This window comes from Strix uralensis, chromosome 2 (assembly GCF_047716275.1).
Source record: "Strix uralensis isolate ZFMK-TIS-50842 chromosome 2, bStrUra1, whole genome shotgun sequence".
In the NCBI taxonomy this organism is placed as follows: Eukaryota; Metazoa; Chordata; class Aves; order Strigiformes; family Strigidae; genus Strix; species Strix uralensis.
Genome location: NC_133973.1, coordinates 34,377,305 through 34,394,357, shown reverse-complemented (window position 1 = coordinate 34,394,357; position 17,053 = coordinate 34,377,305). Strand labels below are relative to the sequence as shown.

At 46.8% G+C, this 17,053-nt stretch overlaps 1 protein-coding gene across 6 annotated transcripts; it reads right to left on the bottom strand.

Moving 5' to 3' along the window:
- Positions 1–7,421: 7,421 nt before the first annotated feature.
- SMIM11 (small integral membrane protein 11) lies at positions 7,422–16,427 on the bottom strand. 6 transcript variants are annotated; one of them, XM_074858278.1, is made up of 5 exons: positions 15,309–15,354; positions 13,835–13,968; positions 11,238–11,353; positions 9,392–9,571; positions 7,422–7,622 (listed from the first exon to the last, which is right to left on the bottom strand). In XM_074858278.1, exons 2-4 carry the CDS (start codon positions 13,938–13,940, stop codon positions 9,404–9,406), a joined length of 390 nt encoding a protein of 129 aa, XP_074714379.1. In that variant the 5' UTR covers positions 13,941–13,968; positions 15,309–15,354; the 3' UTR covers positions 7,422–7,622; positions 9,392–9,403. The 6 variants fall into 6 exon arrangements, with proteins under 6 accessions (XP_074714379.1, XP_074714378.1, XP_074714381.1 ...); XM_074858277.1 differs by lacking the exons at positions 13,835–13,968; positions 15,309–15,354 and adding an exon at positions 11,492–11,699; XM_074858280.1 differs by lacking the exons at positions 13,835–13,968; positions 15,309–15,354 and adding an exon at positions 16,284–16,427 and having other exon boundaries at positions 7,509–7,622.
- Positions 16,428–17,053: the final 626 nt, after the last annotated feature.

The window sequence follows — 17,053 nt, the reverse complement described above, 5'->3', positions numbered from 1 at the left end:
TCCAGTTTAGTCAGCCTTCTGCACAAATTCCTCTGTTATAGGAGTCATGAGACATGCCTCAGATGTAAATGCCTTCAATTTCAAGACTGGGCTGCAAAATGAATTCTGTAGGTCAAGCCTGTCTTTGACCCTAGTGGGAGATCTGCTCCTGAGCAACGAATATGCTGGACCGTGACTCACACCAGAGTCCACAGCTTGAAGAAGTCTGAAGAATTTAATGTGATTTTCCCATCATATTCACATTAACATCTGATATCAGCTCAGTAGTTCATTATATCGAGTACCTTGCTTCCAACAGTGGTCTACAATAACCGTTTCAGTGACAGGTAAAAGGAATCTTTCTAAAAGGGAAGTTCCTTTCTGAGACCTAACAATTAGTAGTTGGTTCAGGCTTTAAAGCATGAAGAGTTCAGTCTCTCAGGATAAAATATGGCACTCATAAGTGGAGATTTTCTTTATCCATGACATTGATTACTGAGATATAATGATTTCTCATGGAATTGAGTTCAAAAGATTATTTATGAGTGATGCAAAGTACTATATCTCAACAGCAGTTTTTTCAAGTTCACTGAACACTTTTCTGGGTTTTTGAGAGTGGCTCCCAATTTACATTCTCTGTGTTGCTCATTACTGGATATGTGTTTATTGTGTACTTCCTAGAGAACTAAGACCATAAAAACATAAATAAGTTATGAGACGATTTGCAGGTTCACTAAAACATTTCAATACACTGAGGCAAATCTGTGCAGTTTTTCTCCTGAGTGTGGAAACCATCTAAATGAGCATTGTAATTTGGTGTGGCAGAGAGACAGCTAAAAAAGGGGGAGTCTCATCTACCTACCTTCAGAAGAATCCATGCATGTAATTCTCTAGAGCTGTGAATATACAAATAACCATCTTTTCTCAGCTTCATAATCATCAGCAAAAATCTGCTCATTTTTTACAAATATGGATGTAGCAGAGAATGGAAAATTAGGTGCTTCAAATGCAAGGAGGAAACAGTGGGGGAAAAAAGAGGAGAGACTGGAGAGGGGCAGGAATGTTTTTATTGTCCTGGTATCAGGGCCCTGAACATAGTTTCACATTGGCTTGAAGCAGCAATTGCTCCACTAAATATCTATGAATATGAAGTGGTGTGAAATCAAGCATGAGGAAAGAAATAGGTCTGGTGTCTCTTTACCACAAGGGTAGGCAGTAATTGCATAGTAGCTTGGTTTTCTTAAGAAACAAATGATGCACATCCCATTTTCCCAATGACTGTTTACCTTCACCCGATGACACTGCACTATACTACTGGGGAGAAGTAACAGTGCACTATAATCAAATCAGCACAAACCGCATGACTTCATTGCTGTGTTCTGGATTCACGTGAAGAAGAACGAGACCAAACCTGAACGGAGCAGAGTCCTGGACTGCTGCCTCACTGCAGCTCAGCCTTACCAGTCTCTGCTGCCATGGCTTACGCAGATGCAGGTTTAGGGCTGCGCTGCAACACTTCTTCATTGGTAGGGTGTGTCTTCTGCCATCCGTAATTCGCAGTGAAGTCCATGGGACCAGGCACAGAATCACCTGCTTTCCATCCATTTTAGCAACAAGGAAGTATTTGTGTCACAGGAATTTATCACTCTTTCCTGTTCTGTATTCTTTGCTAAAACGAGGGTGAAGCCTCCATGAGGGGTTTCATGGAAACAAGCATGAGGAAAGAGGAAGTGTTTGGTGCCACGTCTCCCAGAGAGCGAGGGAGACATCCCTTTCTTGTAAAGGGCTGGGAAAGCCATGCTAAACACCTTCACTCTTCCCAGCCTCCCACTGGGAGGCTGAGGGCTGGCAAAATTTTTCTACCCAGTCCTATTTAATGTGTATGGAAACCCATGGGCAGGAAAAAGAACCAAGTCTGAAATCAAATGAACTTTGGTATTTTATATAAAATCCTCTGAGATGAGTCCTCTTCTTTCTTCCTCCCTCCACCTTTGCTGCTGCATAAGGGTAATTACAACCCATGTTTTCTACAAAATGTTGTAACCCTTTGTACCAAAGAAAAATATTATGGCTCATACAGTTCTGACTCAACTGATAATTTAGGATGACAAGCAATTCCTTTAACATATGACTAAACAAGCTAGGAGGATGTTACCAAATAGCAGGCACCTTATTCAACAGCACTTGAAATAGCATGCATGAGTCTAATATCTTCTTGGTAGGCTTTTAAATACCTATTATTTTATTAGGTTTGCTAGCAATAGCTCTTGTAGTGAGGCTCAGTACACTTGACCATTGCAGGATGTAAAAACAAATCTCTTTGCTCCCACTCACGACTCTGTGACTGAAATGTGCCACTAGAATAAAATGATTAAAGTATCTTTGCATAAAAAGGAGAGGCAGATGCAAATGCATATGTTGATGAAGAAGCTTGTCAGATGTCCCTCTGCTCGAAGCTAGCTGGAATGCAAATCACCTGAATTTTCATGATGTCTCATTGACTAATTAAATCTAAATGCTTTCCCAAGCCTCATCTTCATGGAAAAAAACATCTCTTTTCCTCCAGCACATGAAGCAGGCCTGTAACGACTGGCTCAACAATTTTTTTCCCTATTTTCAAGTCTAATAGCACGCTGCAATCCCAGGATACAAGCCAGGGATGTAATGACAGGACACAAGGTGTGAGCTCTGTGACTGGGCAGGCAGAGTGGGGACCATTCTGTGTCATGCCTGAGAACTGGGAGAAGGCTGGCCGGGTAGTGGAAAGGCAACCACCATCGCCCAAAGCCCAGCTTCTGTCTCTGTGAACTTCTTCCTTGACATTTCCTTCTGCAGTGACCATGTGGAGGAGGTATGGAGAGAAATGCACAGAGGAAAGAAGGAGGGATACGGGAACAATGTTCTATGTAACAAATGCAAAATAAGAAAACTGTTTTAGAAAACAAATACATGTAAGGCCTAGACTCATTTATATGACACAAACTGCACTTAACTGTCAGTGTCTGGCATTTCTTGTTGGCTAGCTCTAAACCTCCTCAAATCAATGAGAAACACTAAGCCAGGAAATTAGCCTGAGTTTAGGCCAGAGGAATATGAGTCACAGCAAATCAAAAGAGCCATAGGACTGGGAAAGTGCCACACCATCAGAATCCGAGGCACTGGAGAGCAAAACCAACCAATATGAGGAAGTCCAGGGAAAAAAAGAGACTACTAAGAAAGGATAGTCACCCATGCTGTGTTTCTAGTGATCAACAGGAAGCAGCTATATACATTCTCTCCTCTGTGACAGCCATCTCAAGAGCCTTTGGATAGACTGGAAACAGTCTCGTGGTGAGGCAGCCTTTGATGCTGGTACACACAGACATTTTCAATAGCTCTCTCATCAAATTCAAAGCGGGACAAATTGATGCCATATGGAGATACACATGAATACATGCCTAATCACTTCTTTGTGCCCAAACAAACTTTTTCTCTACAGGAAAATATGAAGAGTCCATTGCTACGGGGATAAGTGTTCTGGCAACTACCAGGTATTTCTGTTATCAGCTGGAGAGGGGCCAGCTGGTGCTCTGATTATCCCTGAGACTGGTACACACATATGCCGATCAAGGTCCAGCTAAGCCTAGATGATATGCTGGGATTGCTCCAGTAGGCAAGACAAACCAGCTTCAAAAACCAAAGCCACACTGTGGAGTGACGTGGCTTGTGCGTAAACATCCAGCCACCTCCGAGTCCCCAGACCAGGTAGTCACTTACTGGCAGCCTATCTGAAAATGGCTTTTGGCACATGTCCGGGGCGGAAACATCAACTCAGGTTTTAGAAATTTTACCTAATCTCTCTCTACATACTCACGTGTGTTGTACATTTGTTTGTTTTCCACGTGATCAGGAGCACATCAGACACAAGACTGTCACAGGGTAGTCAACTCCTTCATGTAAGGTCTATTAGACTCTCACTAAATTTGACTTGAAGGCTGAGGTTAATACATAGTTAATAAATAGGGAGAGGATGCAACAAGCTGATGCATCTTTGGAAGAAATTTTTCAGACTGTGAAGAACTGGTGAAGGCTGAAACAAGTGAGGTTTGTTTCAGCTTATTCTACTGGTTTCTCCCATGATGCAGCTGGAAAGGGGGCTTTGAGAACTTGCCACAGTGCTCCTCTTTGGCCAGAGCTGAGGCCAGGGGGTTGACAGTCAGCAGGCAGGCAGAGATGCTGACTGAGTGCCACAGGTTAGAGCTGGGATCAAGGAGAACTGTGAAGGACTCTACCCCAGACAGAACATTTGCAGGACCTTTACTGAGAAGAGCAGGAAAAAACAGCTGGAATTGTTGAGCCCCAAGAGGAAAACTGAGGAAGGAAATGTTGGAAATAGTTGTTTGCATGTGAGGCTCTTGGAAGAGCTGAAAAATACTTAGCTCCCTGACTCCCAGCACAATGGCTGGAGAGCAATCTCTCCTGCCCTGGGGCACTGCTCAGGGAGCTCCGCCTTCCTCCAACACCAATGCTGTTGAGTTTCTGGTAAAAGCCTCGTGGCCTTCAGACTGAAAGCGTTCAGTGGTGCTAAAACCAAGCTGAGTTCATTTCAGGCAAAGTTGAAAATGAATAATGAGAAAACAGTCCCGTTTAATGCTTCTTCACTTATTTTTCACTTTAAGGCCCATAGATACCCCACAGCCACTGAGCTCCTTCGGGCTGGAAGAGTCCTATTCCAACAGCCACTTAAAATGTCTCAGAACCTGTGACAGATTATTTTTTCCCCTTAAAATCCCAACGGCTCCTTCCTTTATTACTAACAAGGATTTCAGCTTTTGTTTAAAAACACATGGCCTTTATGTCAGTAAAAGAAAGCTTAAAAGTGCAAACACTAGAAGTTTCAAAACCAGTAATCATTTCCTCAGTCTTCAACACTTGGCACTGGTGACAATGACAACATCCAACAGTGGAAGACCTGTGCAAGTGAGGCACTGAGTAAGATTAAGCTGCCCATCTATACAACATGAATGTTCTTTTTGGAAAGAGTGATTTTATGCAACAGGGGAGAAGGAAAGACTCTGTAGTTCTGTAGGCACCAGAAGAGTGTGACCTGGCTTGCTTTCTGGGATGGGAACATCTACAAGAGGATTCTGCGTAGATCCCCTGTCATCTAACAAGCTGCACACTCATACGCACTGAGCATGTCAAGGCTCTATCCTTGTTGTCTCCTCTCACTTGCAGAAACTCGATCGAATTGAATTCTCTATTCCTCTTTTAAACTTGCCAGGACTAATCGTATAAGCAACTCTTCTTTCAGTAAAAAAACAGACTCCGAGGTCCCCAGCTGGTTTCTGAACAAGAAACTGAAACAAATCTGAGCTGCTGTCTCCCCCCAGTGTCAGCATATTTTCTTGTTCAAGGCTGCAACTGTGGCACATAGGATGCCCAGGGATAAAAAAACCTGCTGTAACCCATGCAGTAATAGCATAGATCAAAACTCTACCCTGGTATGTCGTATGTCAGGGAACAGAGATTGGTTCAGGTTTGGGGATGGATAAGATCTCTTCTTATTTTGGAAACTCCAGGATATCAGCCTGCTGTGGGGGGGGATATCATCACAAACTTAAGGGGTTATCTATGCTGTAGCGCTACTCCAAAGTTAAGGAAGAAAGCAGCCAGGTTGGACCAGACTTGAAGTCTTACACGTACAAAGGTTTTCTGGTTTGGCTGTAGAGGCAAAAAGGTGGTGAAGTGGAGGACTTCTGAGGAGACTTCTCACAGCTGCTTTCTCCCCCACCCAAGCCAGGAGCAAAACAAATGCTCCTTGTGTTAATTCCCTTCTTGCACATGTTTGGCAGTGTGATTGCCAGTCTTGATTGCTTTGGGTGCTAAATGATGCCCAATTGGTGTCCAGTTGCTTTGATGCTAAATGACTTGCTTTAAAGGGAGATTGCGTACCTCTGATTCTGTTTACAGACCAACTGTATTAAGGTTGAGAATACCTCTGCTTTCAGTCTAAAAAACAAAAAAAAAAAGTCATTATTACTATTGGTCTAAAAAAATCTACTCTTGGTTGAGAGTCTAAAAAAATCTAGATTGGGGCCAACATTCAAAGGCAACTGGCGACTGCACGGAGCAAAGACACTGCTTACTTTTGAAGCTGGTGGTCACTACACAGGCCTGACACTTTCCTGTTACGGCTTGGGCGTGTGGCTTAGCTAAAGTACCTTGGTGCGTTTCCCTCGATAGCTGTTTAATGGAGGTGGTTAGCAGAGCCTGTTCTTGCTGAACACCACAGAGCCACTTAATTAAATTACCATCCAGTTCCACCTTTGCATAGACAGATGACTGCTGAGATTGTAGAGGGAAACTGCTGTTTTACAATGGCACTGAGAATTCCCTAGCCTGGCAGTCCTGAGGCTGCTGCAGCAAGGATATCGCTCTATCCCAGGAATGGGTTTCTGCAGTACTTGTATTCCTCAGTCACCAAGGTGACCGCATGAACAGCGAGATTTTAAAAATCACTGCAGGTCTCGGTGAGTAACTCCACCACAGCGAGAGCTCTCTGAGCATCAGCCCTATCAGCTGCACACAAGTTTACGTCAGGTAGTGCCTGCGAGACGGGCACTGCAGCGGCTGTGCTGGTGGGACCACAGCAGGCACCTCAGCCCGCAGCTGCAGGGAGAGGGCAGGAGCGAGCCATCCCAGAGGCCTCCCACATCCTGCTGGATTCCCAAGGCTTCTCCAAAGGCCCGCCACCTCTCCCCTAATCCCCCCGCTCCACTGTCCGATTTCAGCTTCACCTTAACTGCCAGAAGACACAAGGATCTAGGAAGTGCTTTATAAGGGAAACGTGAAGGGAAACGTGAAGGCAAACGTACCTTTTGGCACTGCTACACATGCCTAAGCCTTTATTTCTGTGAAAAAAAATCTATTCTGTTGATTAACCTACCATGACCAAGTTAGCTTACCCTCCAGGATTTGGTGTTATTGCACGCGCAGGAATAGCAAGCAATGGTAATGAAAACCCACTCTGCTTCGTAGGCTGAGTAGTAAATAAGAGAGCCATATACAGTTCTCAGATACTGTGCACAGCAATATAATAAACCTCCTAGCATGAAACTTCCTCACAGGTGACACTGTGATATGCCTTAATCGAAGGAAGTCCTAGGTGCAGAAAGTGGTTTGAGAAAGACCTGCCCAGAAAAGCTCCTTTCTTTGTTCACCTGGATTCAACAAAGGGCTCACAAGTCTCAGATTTACACCCTTGCAGGAAGCAGTTGCTCTGAAAAAACTGCACAGAGCCCTCCCCATTTTCTTCTGTCTGTGAACCTTGTACACACCCATGATGCATTCAGAGTGTTTTTCCCTTTAAAACCAGCCACCTCCTTGCAGCTAATCTTTAAGAAACTGCCTCCCCTGCAGCTCTGACTGTAGCATCTGAGTAAGCAGCAACCAAGGCCATTACTTTTTTTTTTTTTTTTTTTACAAAGGATCTTTTATTGCATAGAGGCTTAGATATTTTGCTGTACATATAAAAATTTGAGATACAGTTTAAGTGAATGTTACTCTTGAGGGTTTTATTCCTTTGACACATCCTTCATCTACAGGAAGGCTTCGTTCTCCCAGGAAAGGAATCCAATGCAAGCTGCCAAGTGTCAGAAAATCTGCAGGGTGGGGAAACAGCAGTGAGAACAGCAGGCATGATATGCTGGCAGCACATGGGCTAAATCTGCCTGCCCATGTGGCACGCTGCAATTGGAGCTAATCACAGCTCTGCAGTGCTGACACAGGAGAACATTTTTAGGGTAGGAGAATTCACCCCTCCTCACAATCCCATTACAAAAAGACATGGCCGACAGCCCGAGAGATGGCAGAATTTAGGAAGGACTGGGCCTCTGGTGAGCAACACCGGGTGACTGGGCAAGTAGGTTCATTTTTCACGAAACCAGAGATGCTTTAATGCCAGTCATTCAACAAGGTCAGCATCACATGCTGGACACAAAGGCCTTGTGAGATGAGCTCGTTGCCCTGGTGCAGCAATCCCCTGGGCTGTGGACTCTGCCAAACAGAACTCCCCTGGGCCCAGCGCTGCACACACAGCACAGTATGGTCTCCTCATTACAAGCAGCAGGCTTGCTCCCTCACAGGGCAGCCCATCTCTCATTTGTTTAGCAATAAAACTCCATATAACTTACTCTGACTTACTCTGCAAAAACAGGAAGAAGTGTTCTCACAGCATTTTCCAGTGGCTAGCAAATCCAATTTAAAATAAAAGTTTAAAATAGCACAAGTCTGCCCAGAGAGAAGTCCTCAATATGATGTAAACAGGAGACTAAAGAACACCTCTGGTTTTGTTGGTTTTACTATGTGAATGAACCACTTCGTTCCCATGGTTATTTCCAGGGCCCCATTCCTAGTCACAATTTCCAATCCTTGTTGCACAAAATAAAAGTGATAGGTCTGAAATCAAAACTAGTAAACATTTCTAAAAACTGAAACTCTCTTCATATGTGAGGTGATGACCTCAAAAGGGGAAAGTAAGTTTTTTAGTTTATTAAAAAGTAACATTACATCAAACTCCCACTGAGCTTACAAAGGGCAGGCAGGAATAGAATTCCCATTTTGCTGCAGAACAGAGAGATGTAAAACGAACTGATACAAAAATCACATACCAAACAAGTCGGGGAATATAATCTTAGCACTAGGCAGTACTCATTTTGCTAATGGACTTGATCCAATAAAGCAACGATTGCTTAAACTTTGAAAACAGGGAAGGAATTCAGCACAAGGGGAGTGAAAACTCAAAACTTTAACAAATTTTGTAACGTTCATTTTGTTCTTTTATGCAGAAAGATGTCCATTTTTCTCAGTGGAATATATGTGGTGGATGTTACATAGCGTAACCTGTAGCATATCTGTTACCTTGGGAAGTTCCAAGGCATAAGATCTGGCGCTTCCAGCTAAACTATCTATAACTTGTCATGTATTTAACTAATATGGAATGGCTGATTCTTTTCTATCTTAATTATGTGACCTAAGGCCAAGTGGTCTTATTGTGTCATCCTGTCTGGCATGCCTCTCATGTATTTTTTGCCCAATTTAACTATCTCTTTACACATCAGGACTTCCTGTGCAATTGGTTGGGCGTAAAAATTCAGGGAGATTAAGAGCAGAGAAGGAATACTGTGCTAAGACCTCCTAAATCACAAACCATGGCTGCCAAGTTTCCTGGTGGTAACTGCAATTCCTACAAAGAATAGGGACGATATGGGTGTGCAAATACACTGAAACATCACAGGAGACAAATATTACAAGAACTCGGATAATGGTGATAGTTCAAACTGCACAATCCAAATGCATCCAAGTCAAAACATAATGAGATTAATATGTCAATGCCATTATCGAACACCAGGATGTCAAATAAATTCTATACCTGAGAGACTCTTCAATCATCCTTCTTCTCCACTTCTGTTTTCAATTTCTCTTCACGTTCCCTCTTCAGTTTTTCTTCAATTTTTTTGCTCTGGTACATTTTTACTCCAGCAAATGCTAAGCAAAGAATCAATGTTTTAGCTGCCAAAATGTACATCAGCAATGGGAAATTCTCCAAAGCCTGAAATGCAAAATAATATATTTAAGCAGTTACTGGAACACTTGGACAATTAAAAATTAATCTACAGGGATGCTATACTGCTTCCTTACAGCAACAGCATTATTCAAAGCAATGGTAATGCTCCTCTGTTCATGCTTTTTTTTTCTGTAGGAAACTTTAAGCCAGGCAGATCACTATCTAGGGGAAAGGACAAAATGAAGTTCACTCAAGTTTGTATATGAAGCCCCTTTGAACAGGTCTTTGTGGCTTTTGCCTGTTTAACAGCAAATGGAATATTGGCATGATCTGGAGCTGAAAAGGGGGAAGAATTGAGTATCTTAGGATAATTGTAAAAGTGGAAACTTTGAACAATTCTCACATGAGCAAAGGATCCATGCATATCAGCTATTGGATATGATCCCCAAAGACACTTTTGTGCTCCTAGAAATTTTAATCCATGGTATTTTTGCAGTTAACCTCCCCAGATCTGCAAGGTATAGATAAATGCCTTTAAACTGGAAGAAAAGTAAAAGACCCACAGCCTCCAATGATTCAGTTTCAGGAGTTTTTAATGCGTGGAACCACTGAAATTGCACAACATATTTCAATGTTATAAAAGCATGCTACTGTAAGTACACATGGAGTGGAAAATAAAACGCAAAAGGCTAACACTGAACTCAGAATACAAATATAATGAGAATGGCACCGGCACTCAGTGAAAGATGTCAATTCCAGAAGGATGTTGAAGGCACATGAACTTCCCAGGCCACTTTTCAAAGGGCTGCCTCGCCAGCAGGATTGGTCTGGTCTTTAAGGGGTGCACAGCAGGTTCGCAATGCCAGCTTCCCCTCAGCAAGCTTCCCAGTGCCCCCCTGCGCCCTTGGCAGGCCTTCCAGCACCTCATAAAGCTGTTTGGCCATTGTCAAACTACTGAACTTAGAAAAAGCCTGGTATCCACACACTGTTAGTGTGTCCCCTTAAAGTCCACAAATCAGAGGCTCAAGTGGGGTCTTTTATAACACTGATCTCTACAAGCCGCACATTACCTTTGACATCAGGCCACTCCCCTCTAATTCTGCAAAAAATCACCATCCTCTGTCAATCTCCCCACATATTAAAAGTTGCAATCTCTTTAAACCACAGCTTTGCAACACCAGAAAGGTAAAGCCAAGGCTTGGGGTTAGCATTGCTTTCCTTATAAATGGTTTGATTTAACATGTTAAAATTGTTAATGCATGAAGTACTTGCTCAAACATTTCTGTGCCTTACACACAAACCCTGCTGAGTGTTTATGGCCCCAATACCCTAAAAGACATAGTGGAGAAAGCACCCTCCAGTAACAAAGAGCTGAAGAACAACCAGCCTGAGAAAAGCCTGGAAAGAGGAAAGCCAGGAGGAGCAGAGGCAAGCAGAGCAGAGCCTGCCTACCAGTGGCTGTGCTCGGGTCTAAAGTGTGAGGCCCCAACAGCAAGTACTGGGGCCAGTGCACAAGGTGCAAGCACATATGGCAAGAAAAGACAACAACAAGAAGTCCTCTGTCCCTGAGGTGCAGAGAGTGTGGTGATTAAACAACCTTCACCTTGGCAAGGAAACCATCTTTAAACACAGGACCCACCCAACCACATCTTACACGCATCTGCTTGAAAAAGCAGAAATTCCCTCCTTTATGAATGTGAAACATCCTCACCTTCCAGTTAAATGCCACCATCTTGGCTGCGTGATGATATTGCCCGTCCCACAGCAGGACGCGCCCAGCACCGACGAGCGTCACACTTCTAAAGGCACAGACCGGGGCAGGAGCATCTTGAATAAATGGAAATTAAAAAAGAATTAGCCAATCTGTTTCTACTCAGCATGTCCACCCTGCGCCTCTCTGACAAGCTCATCTGCTGCACAGCGCCTGGCAGCCTACCAGTGCCACACAGTTCAGGAATGACCTACATGGGCCTTTTTGGAGCTGAGTGACAGAAGCAACGTCCGTGCTGCTGAAGGACAGGAGTTTGACAGGCCCCGGGCAGGTGCCACGCTTGCGCAGAGTGGAGGCTGGGCTTCCACCACACACAGCACATCCCAGCAGCTGCCCAACTGAAAACACAGTGCTGGCTGCTTTCAAAAGCTTGACACGTGTGCACATCACACCCCCTCAACTGATGTTTGAGATCGAGCAGACAGAAATGCACCCAGAAGACCTGTCTTGTGGTTTTTAAGCCCACTTACCCTGTTCGGAGCCTGAATGCCTAATGAATCCTAGTATCTAGTATAATTTACCAGTTCTCTCTGATTTACCAATAAATTTCTTCACGCAGCCCATAATAACACGGAAGCAAACCAACCAGTTGTATGTTTGGTGATCGACCTATGTTTCAGAGCTGAACTTCGGGGCTGAGAAATGCCCGAGGGGATGCTGAAGGCTGCAGCATGCAGCCACAACACTGCCCTCCGGTCTCTGCTTGGTGCTCCACCAGCACTGACAGTTTCAGCTGCTGGATTTCAAATTAAGCATGTTTCCCTGCCTGACCCCCTCGAGGTGTCTCCTGTATGTGTAACAACAAAGTCACTGTCAAAAGGCAGGAGGAAGCCCTACAGCTTAGTCCAAACCTTCACCAGCAGCTGGGCTGAATAAATCACCACCACACCACAATAGCTGCTGCTGACCTTTCTTCAGAAACAAGGAGTCAAGTAAATGTTCTTGCAGCTCCTGTGCTGCTCAGCCGGCTTCTTCAGAGATGCCCTTATTTCTCCTGCTAGGGCATCCTCTTCTCTCCTCTTCCCCCAGCTGCCAAATCCTCACCCTGCAGAGACCACTCTGGAAACATCCCCACAGAGAGACACCACTGGAGATCTCTGTTACCAAGATCGAACTACACAGAAGCAGTGGCATGGCCAACTTGTTTGTCATTCAATATTTACTGTGTTGATCCTGAGTTGTGCAGCTCCCTTCTGCTGTTGATAAAATGTCAGGGCAGCTGTGAACGAATGATTCAGTAGTGTTACACCTCCAAAAAGAAAGGCATTTTGACTTCTGATGTTTCCTCCAGAATTTCAGCGACCATTAAGATTTGAAGTCCCCTGCCAGATGGTCACAGCAAAAAACCCACATCAGAGCAGAATCTGGTTCCCAGTGCACGGTTCGGACGGCTACATGCTTCTCAATGAAACCCCAGTTACACAAGCCTGGCCTGATCTGAATAGACTGCACTGCCCAACTGGGGTGTCCTCAGAATCCTGACTTGGGTGGGAGCTGCATGAGACAGAGTCTTCACTCTTCTCCTAAATTGCTATAAATCCTGTGCTTCAGTCAGAATCAATTTTGCAACATGTTGTAAAAAGGCAAGAATTCAGCCATTCAGACAGGCTAGCATCTGGCGTATGATGCTGAAAATGGGGTTTTAGTCATTTTTTACATACAGAAAAAGTTTTAGACTCAGCAAACGTTATGCGAGCCCATCTGTGGGGTGTGATTGCAGGGTACTGTCCCACCAGCAAGAAGTGGCATATAATGTGTATCACAGTGTGCACTCCTGCAAATGCTCTTGGTTGCAAGTTGATTATTTAAGCATTCAGCGCAACACTTCTGTAACATTTCCGCTCTGCTGAGACACGAGCCTGAAATGTGTATCCACCAGGAGTAGCTGCACTGAAGTCACAAAGGACGGGAAGTAAAGAAATTCTCCCTTTGTTCTGAAGAGTGGTGTTTTGATCCAAAACGTTTCCTGTGAAAGCTGACACTTTTGATGGTCTGTCTTCACAGCGTCTTTTGCGGTTGGAAATGAGCGGGGAAGCCACTGCTCTCTCCATGTTGCATTCCCACATCCTGTGCCACCAGCCTCCAGTGGTCAAGCACTTCTCCCCATTTCGGCTGTTGACTCTTCTGGTCTCCATCTTGATCCAGACCTTATTAAATACAGCTGAAATCCCAAGGCAGAAAAAATGGGTGGAGCTGGGGCACAGGGCAAAGAGAAGTAAGTGGGAGGAGGACAGAAAAAGGCAGGATTCACTTCACATTTGAAAAGCACCATTTGTTAGCACTGAGGTTGTCAATTCAAAAGCAAAAAGCTCAGACACTGTACTTTCAAGGTTGAGATATCTTAAAAGCATGCAGGCAAATAAACATCTGAAGGTTCATGTTTGCCTTTTCAGAGGCAGATAAGGCACAGATAGGAGTACAGAACACATCTACAGTCAGGCATTGTTTGTTCCCCAGGAAAATGCAAGCTCCCTTAACAAACACAGCGCAGGGAACACAGGGAACAGAGACTGGGCCCCACAGAAGGTCGCTATTACCTTCACTCACAAGCAAGGAGGTCTCGTGTTGAGCCACGTGAGAAAGAAACAGGAGCACTAGGCTCTGCCTGAAGCTCTGATGGAGACTCTGTGACAGATGCTCCATAAGCTGTCCATCACGTACTTGTAGACTCCTATGCAGGGTAGGGATAAAACGGTATCACTCTCACACGTATCAGTGGCCTTCTTCACTGTGATTGTACCTCTCAATCACGAGCCTATTTACACTCAAACCTCCTCTGTGAAGCAGATCAAACTACTGCAGATGGGAAAGGAAGAGGGGGTCTGCCCGTATTGCACACCTCAGTGCTGTACTAGCAATCCACCATTAGCTCCAAATGCTGTGAGGTCTTCTGGGTCCAGAGCAAGCAGACAGGGTCACCAACGTAGCCCTAGAGGCTCGTGTCCTCAGCAGGGCTAAAGAGCTCCCAGGGAGAGCTACACCAAGTCCCAGAGCTTTAGCTGATACCAGCCCCAGGATCTCTGTACAACGCTGTGTTGTGCAACACAGACCACCCCAGACGGACTAAGGAGTTGGGCCCCAGTCAGATGGGAAGTCTGTGGTGGAGCACAGAATTGAATCCAGGTCTCTCAGCCACTGAATTACAGCTCCAGTCCACCACAGCAACCACATCACAGCCCAGCCACTCACGCCATTGTTTGCTTATGAAGCGGCAGAGTATCAACTCGCCTGCATGCACCAGAAAACATCTACACAGGCATCTGGGTACTCACAAACCCACTTGAGTTGTCTTGGCTGAACATCTCACTCAGCTTGCCAATAACTCCATCTACTCAACAAAATGGGACTCGAGTTATTGTCTACTGGGGATTTCTGAGCAACTCCATTTTATCCACTTTCTGAAAAGCTGTAAAAGTCACCAGCCACAAGGCCTCAGCAAGCAGCAAGCTGCTAGGGTTATTTGACTGCATTTAAAATGGAGTTGATGGATGAATGCATCCTGAGCTAGAAAAGGGGTTTCACTCCACGTGTCTCTTGTTGCTGCTTTAGCACACATATTTCAGGAAGCAAAATGCATGTTTCCCACATGGACAGTCACTAGAGGACCCACCACTACATGGGACCTGCTGCATGACACATCAGGCTGAGCATCTGCAAGACAGGATCCACCCTCCTCCTAAAGAAAAAAAGAAAGGCCACTGGGTCATGGGAAAACACAGTAATATGGCAAAGCCCAAAGGCTGCAGAGAAACACAGTGGAAACAACTGTGAGCCAGAGCTGCTGCACTAACAATACATCACAGACCACTGCCACAAAACTCAGTGGTTATAAGTCAGAAGCACTCAGACCTGTGCACATCTACAGCCTCTATGTGCGGGTGAGTCAAGACATCACTCCACAAAAAGACCTGGGTAATCACTTGTTTTATTCTAGTGTCACTGATACAGAACCCTAAACTAACACCAACTCAAGGAACGTCAAAAACATAAAGCCATATAAGATCTCCATACCTAAAAAAGCAGAAATGAAAATATTAGTGATTCCTCTGGCAGCTCCTCACATGTTTCAAACTCTGGAAAATAACAACAGAGCAGATGGGATGTATCAGTCGTGGTATCCGGATTAAAATCAAATCACAACTAAAAATGTCAGTGGCACATCAGACTGTTCCACCGTGGCTCCCAGTGCATCATTCCAGCCATGTCCCAGGGCTCCTGCAATCTGCAGGGCCTCACCTGCTGCCACCACCTTGCCCCAGGAGGGTCTGCTGGGCTCGCAGCCTCCCCTGCCTCCATCCCTTCCCCAGCCCTGCCCTGCCCTGGGCACCCTTCCTGGTCCCTGCAGCACCGGGAGACCAGCACAGCCAACAATCCACACACGCACTTGAGGTAACCACGCTTTTTCAATAAATGATAACTTCAGGTCGCTCCTTCTTACTTATTTGCCTCATTTTTTCTTAAGAAAACATAAAAACTCGGCAGATTCCTAGGCGGTAAGGCGCCCTTCCAGGCGGCCGTTGCGCATCGCACCCTGCGGCCACACGCCGAGAGGCGGCCGAACCAGGCCTGCCCGCGGCTTACGGCCAGCCAGCGCCTCCCCAGCTGCTTTTAAACCGCACGCTGCCTCCTCCGGGAGGCGGCCGGGAGGCCGCGGGCTACGGCGGGGCAGCTTCTGCTCTGCGGCCGCCTGGCCCACCGGCTGGCGCCAGGGCGGGAACCGGGGCCCTGCCGGGGTCAGGCGGGCAGAGCGGCCGGCAGGCAGCCGGGGGAGGGCAGAGGGACAGGCAGGAGAAGGCTGAGGGATCGGAGGGTGCTGGGGCGGGCAGGCAGGGGGGCAGGCCGGGGGTGCAGGCAGCAATGCAGGCAGAGCAGGCCGGGCGGGTCCGACCTCTCCCCGCCAGCCCGCCTCCCCCCCGCCCGGCGCCGCGGGCGGCCGCGCCACTGAGGGCTGTGGGGGGGCAAAGGCGCCGGAATCGCGTCTCCTACCTCACGGGGCGGCCATGGCTCTGGGCGGGAGGGCGCGACAAACTACATCTCCCAGGAGCGGCAGCGGCAGGGCCCGGCGGGGCAGGGCCCGGCAGCGCGGCCGGGTCCCCTCGCCCTGCCTCCCCCCCTGGCGCCTCGCCCGCCAACCCGCCGTGCGCCGGCCGCCGCCTGAGGCCGGGGCGGAAATAGCCCACCCCTGTTTCTCCCCCCCCAAATAACAGTTCTGAGGCAAAGCAAGCCCCGCATGTCCCAGGGGTGTAGTTCCGAGGGCAAAGCAGTGCGGGTCTCCATCCTCAGCTTCGCCGAGCGGCCTCACAGCCCGCCCGCGGGTGCAGGGCCGGGCCAGAGCCGGGAGTTGCTGCCGGGTTTCGGCGGGGACCTTGGCCCGAGCGGGTCTGGCAGTGCTGGAGCTGCTGGGGCACCGGCCGAGGACTGCAGGGGTGCTCCTGCGGCTGCACCCTGCCCGAAGGGGCTCTCCCTGGCTGGAGGGGGAGCGGGGGAGCCGGCGGACACCCACAGGCCGGCTGGGGAGGTGGTGGGAAAGGGGGCACGCTGCGGGGGGAGAGGCTCACCAAAAGGTTGCAGGGGCCTGTGGAGCCTCCCCCTGCGCTCATGGACCGAGATTGTTCAAAGTCTTGTTACTATGCCAGCAAAAGGCACGTCTGGGGCGTGGCAGCAGCTGCTGTGCCAAATCTCAGGACCAGTCTCCAAAATAAGCCAAAGCTTCCCAACAAAAGAAGCCTTTTTCATTTCTTTTTAAGGTGAGAAAA

Bases quoted from the DNA above. Each gene is read 5' to 3' on its own strand.
- SMIM11 (XM_074858277.1), bottom strand. From the start codon at position 11,684: ATGTGCACACGTGTCAAGCTTTTGAAAGCAGCCAGCACTGTGTTTTCA. The intron at 11,354-11,491 runs GTAGGTCATTCC...CATTTATTCAAG, and splicing joins TCAGCTCCAAAAAGGCCCAT to ATGCTCCTGCCCCGGTCTGT. The intron at 9,572-11,237 runs GTGAGGATGTTT...TTTGCATTTCAG, and splicing joins TGGTGGCATTTAACTGGAAG to GCTTTGGAGAATTTCCCATT.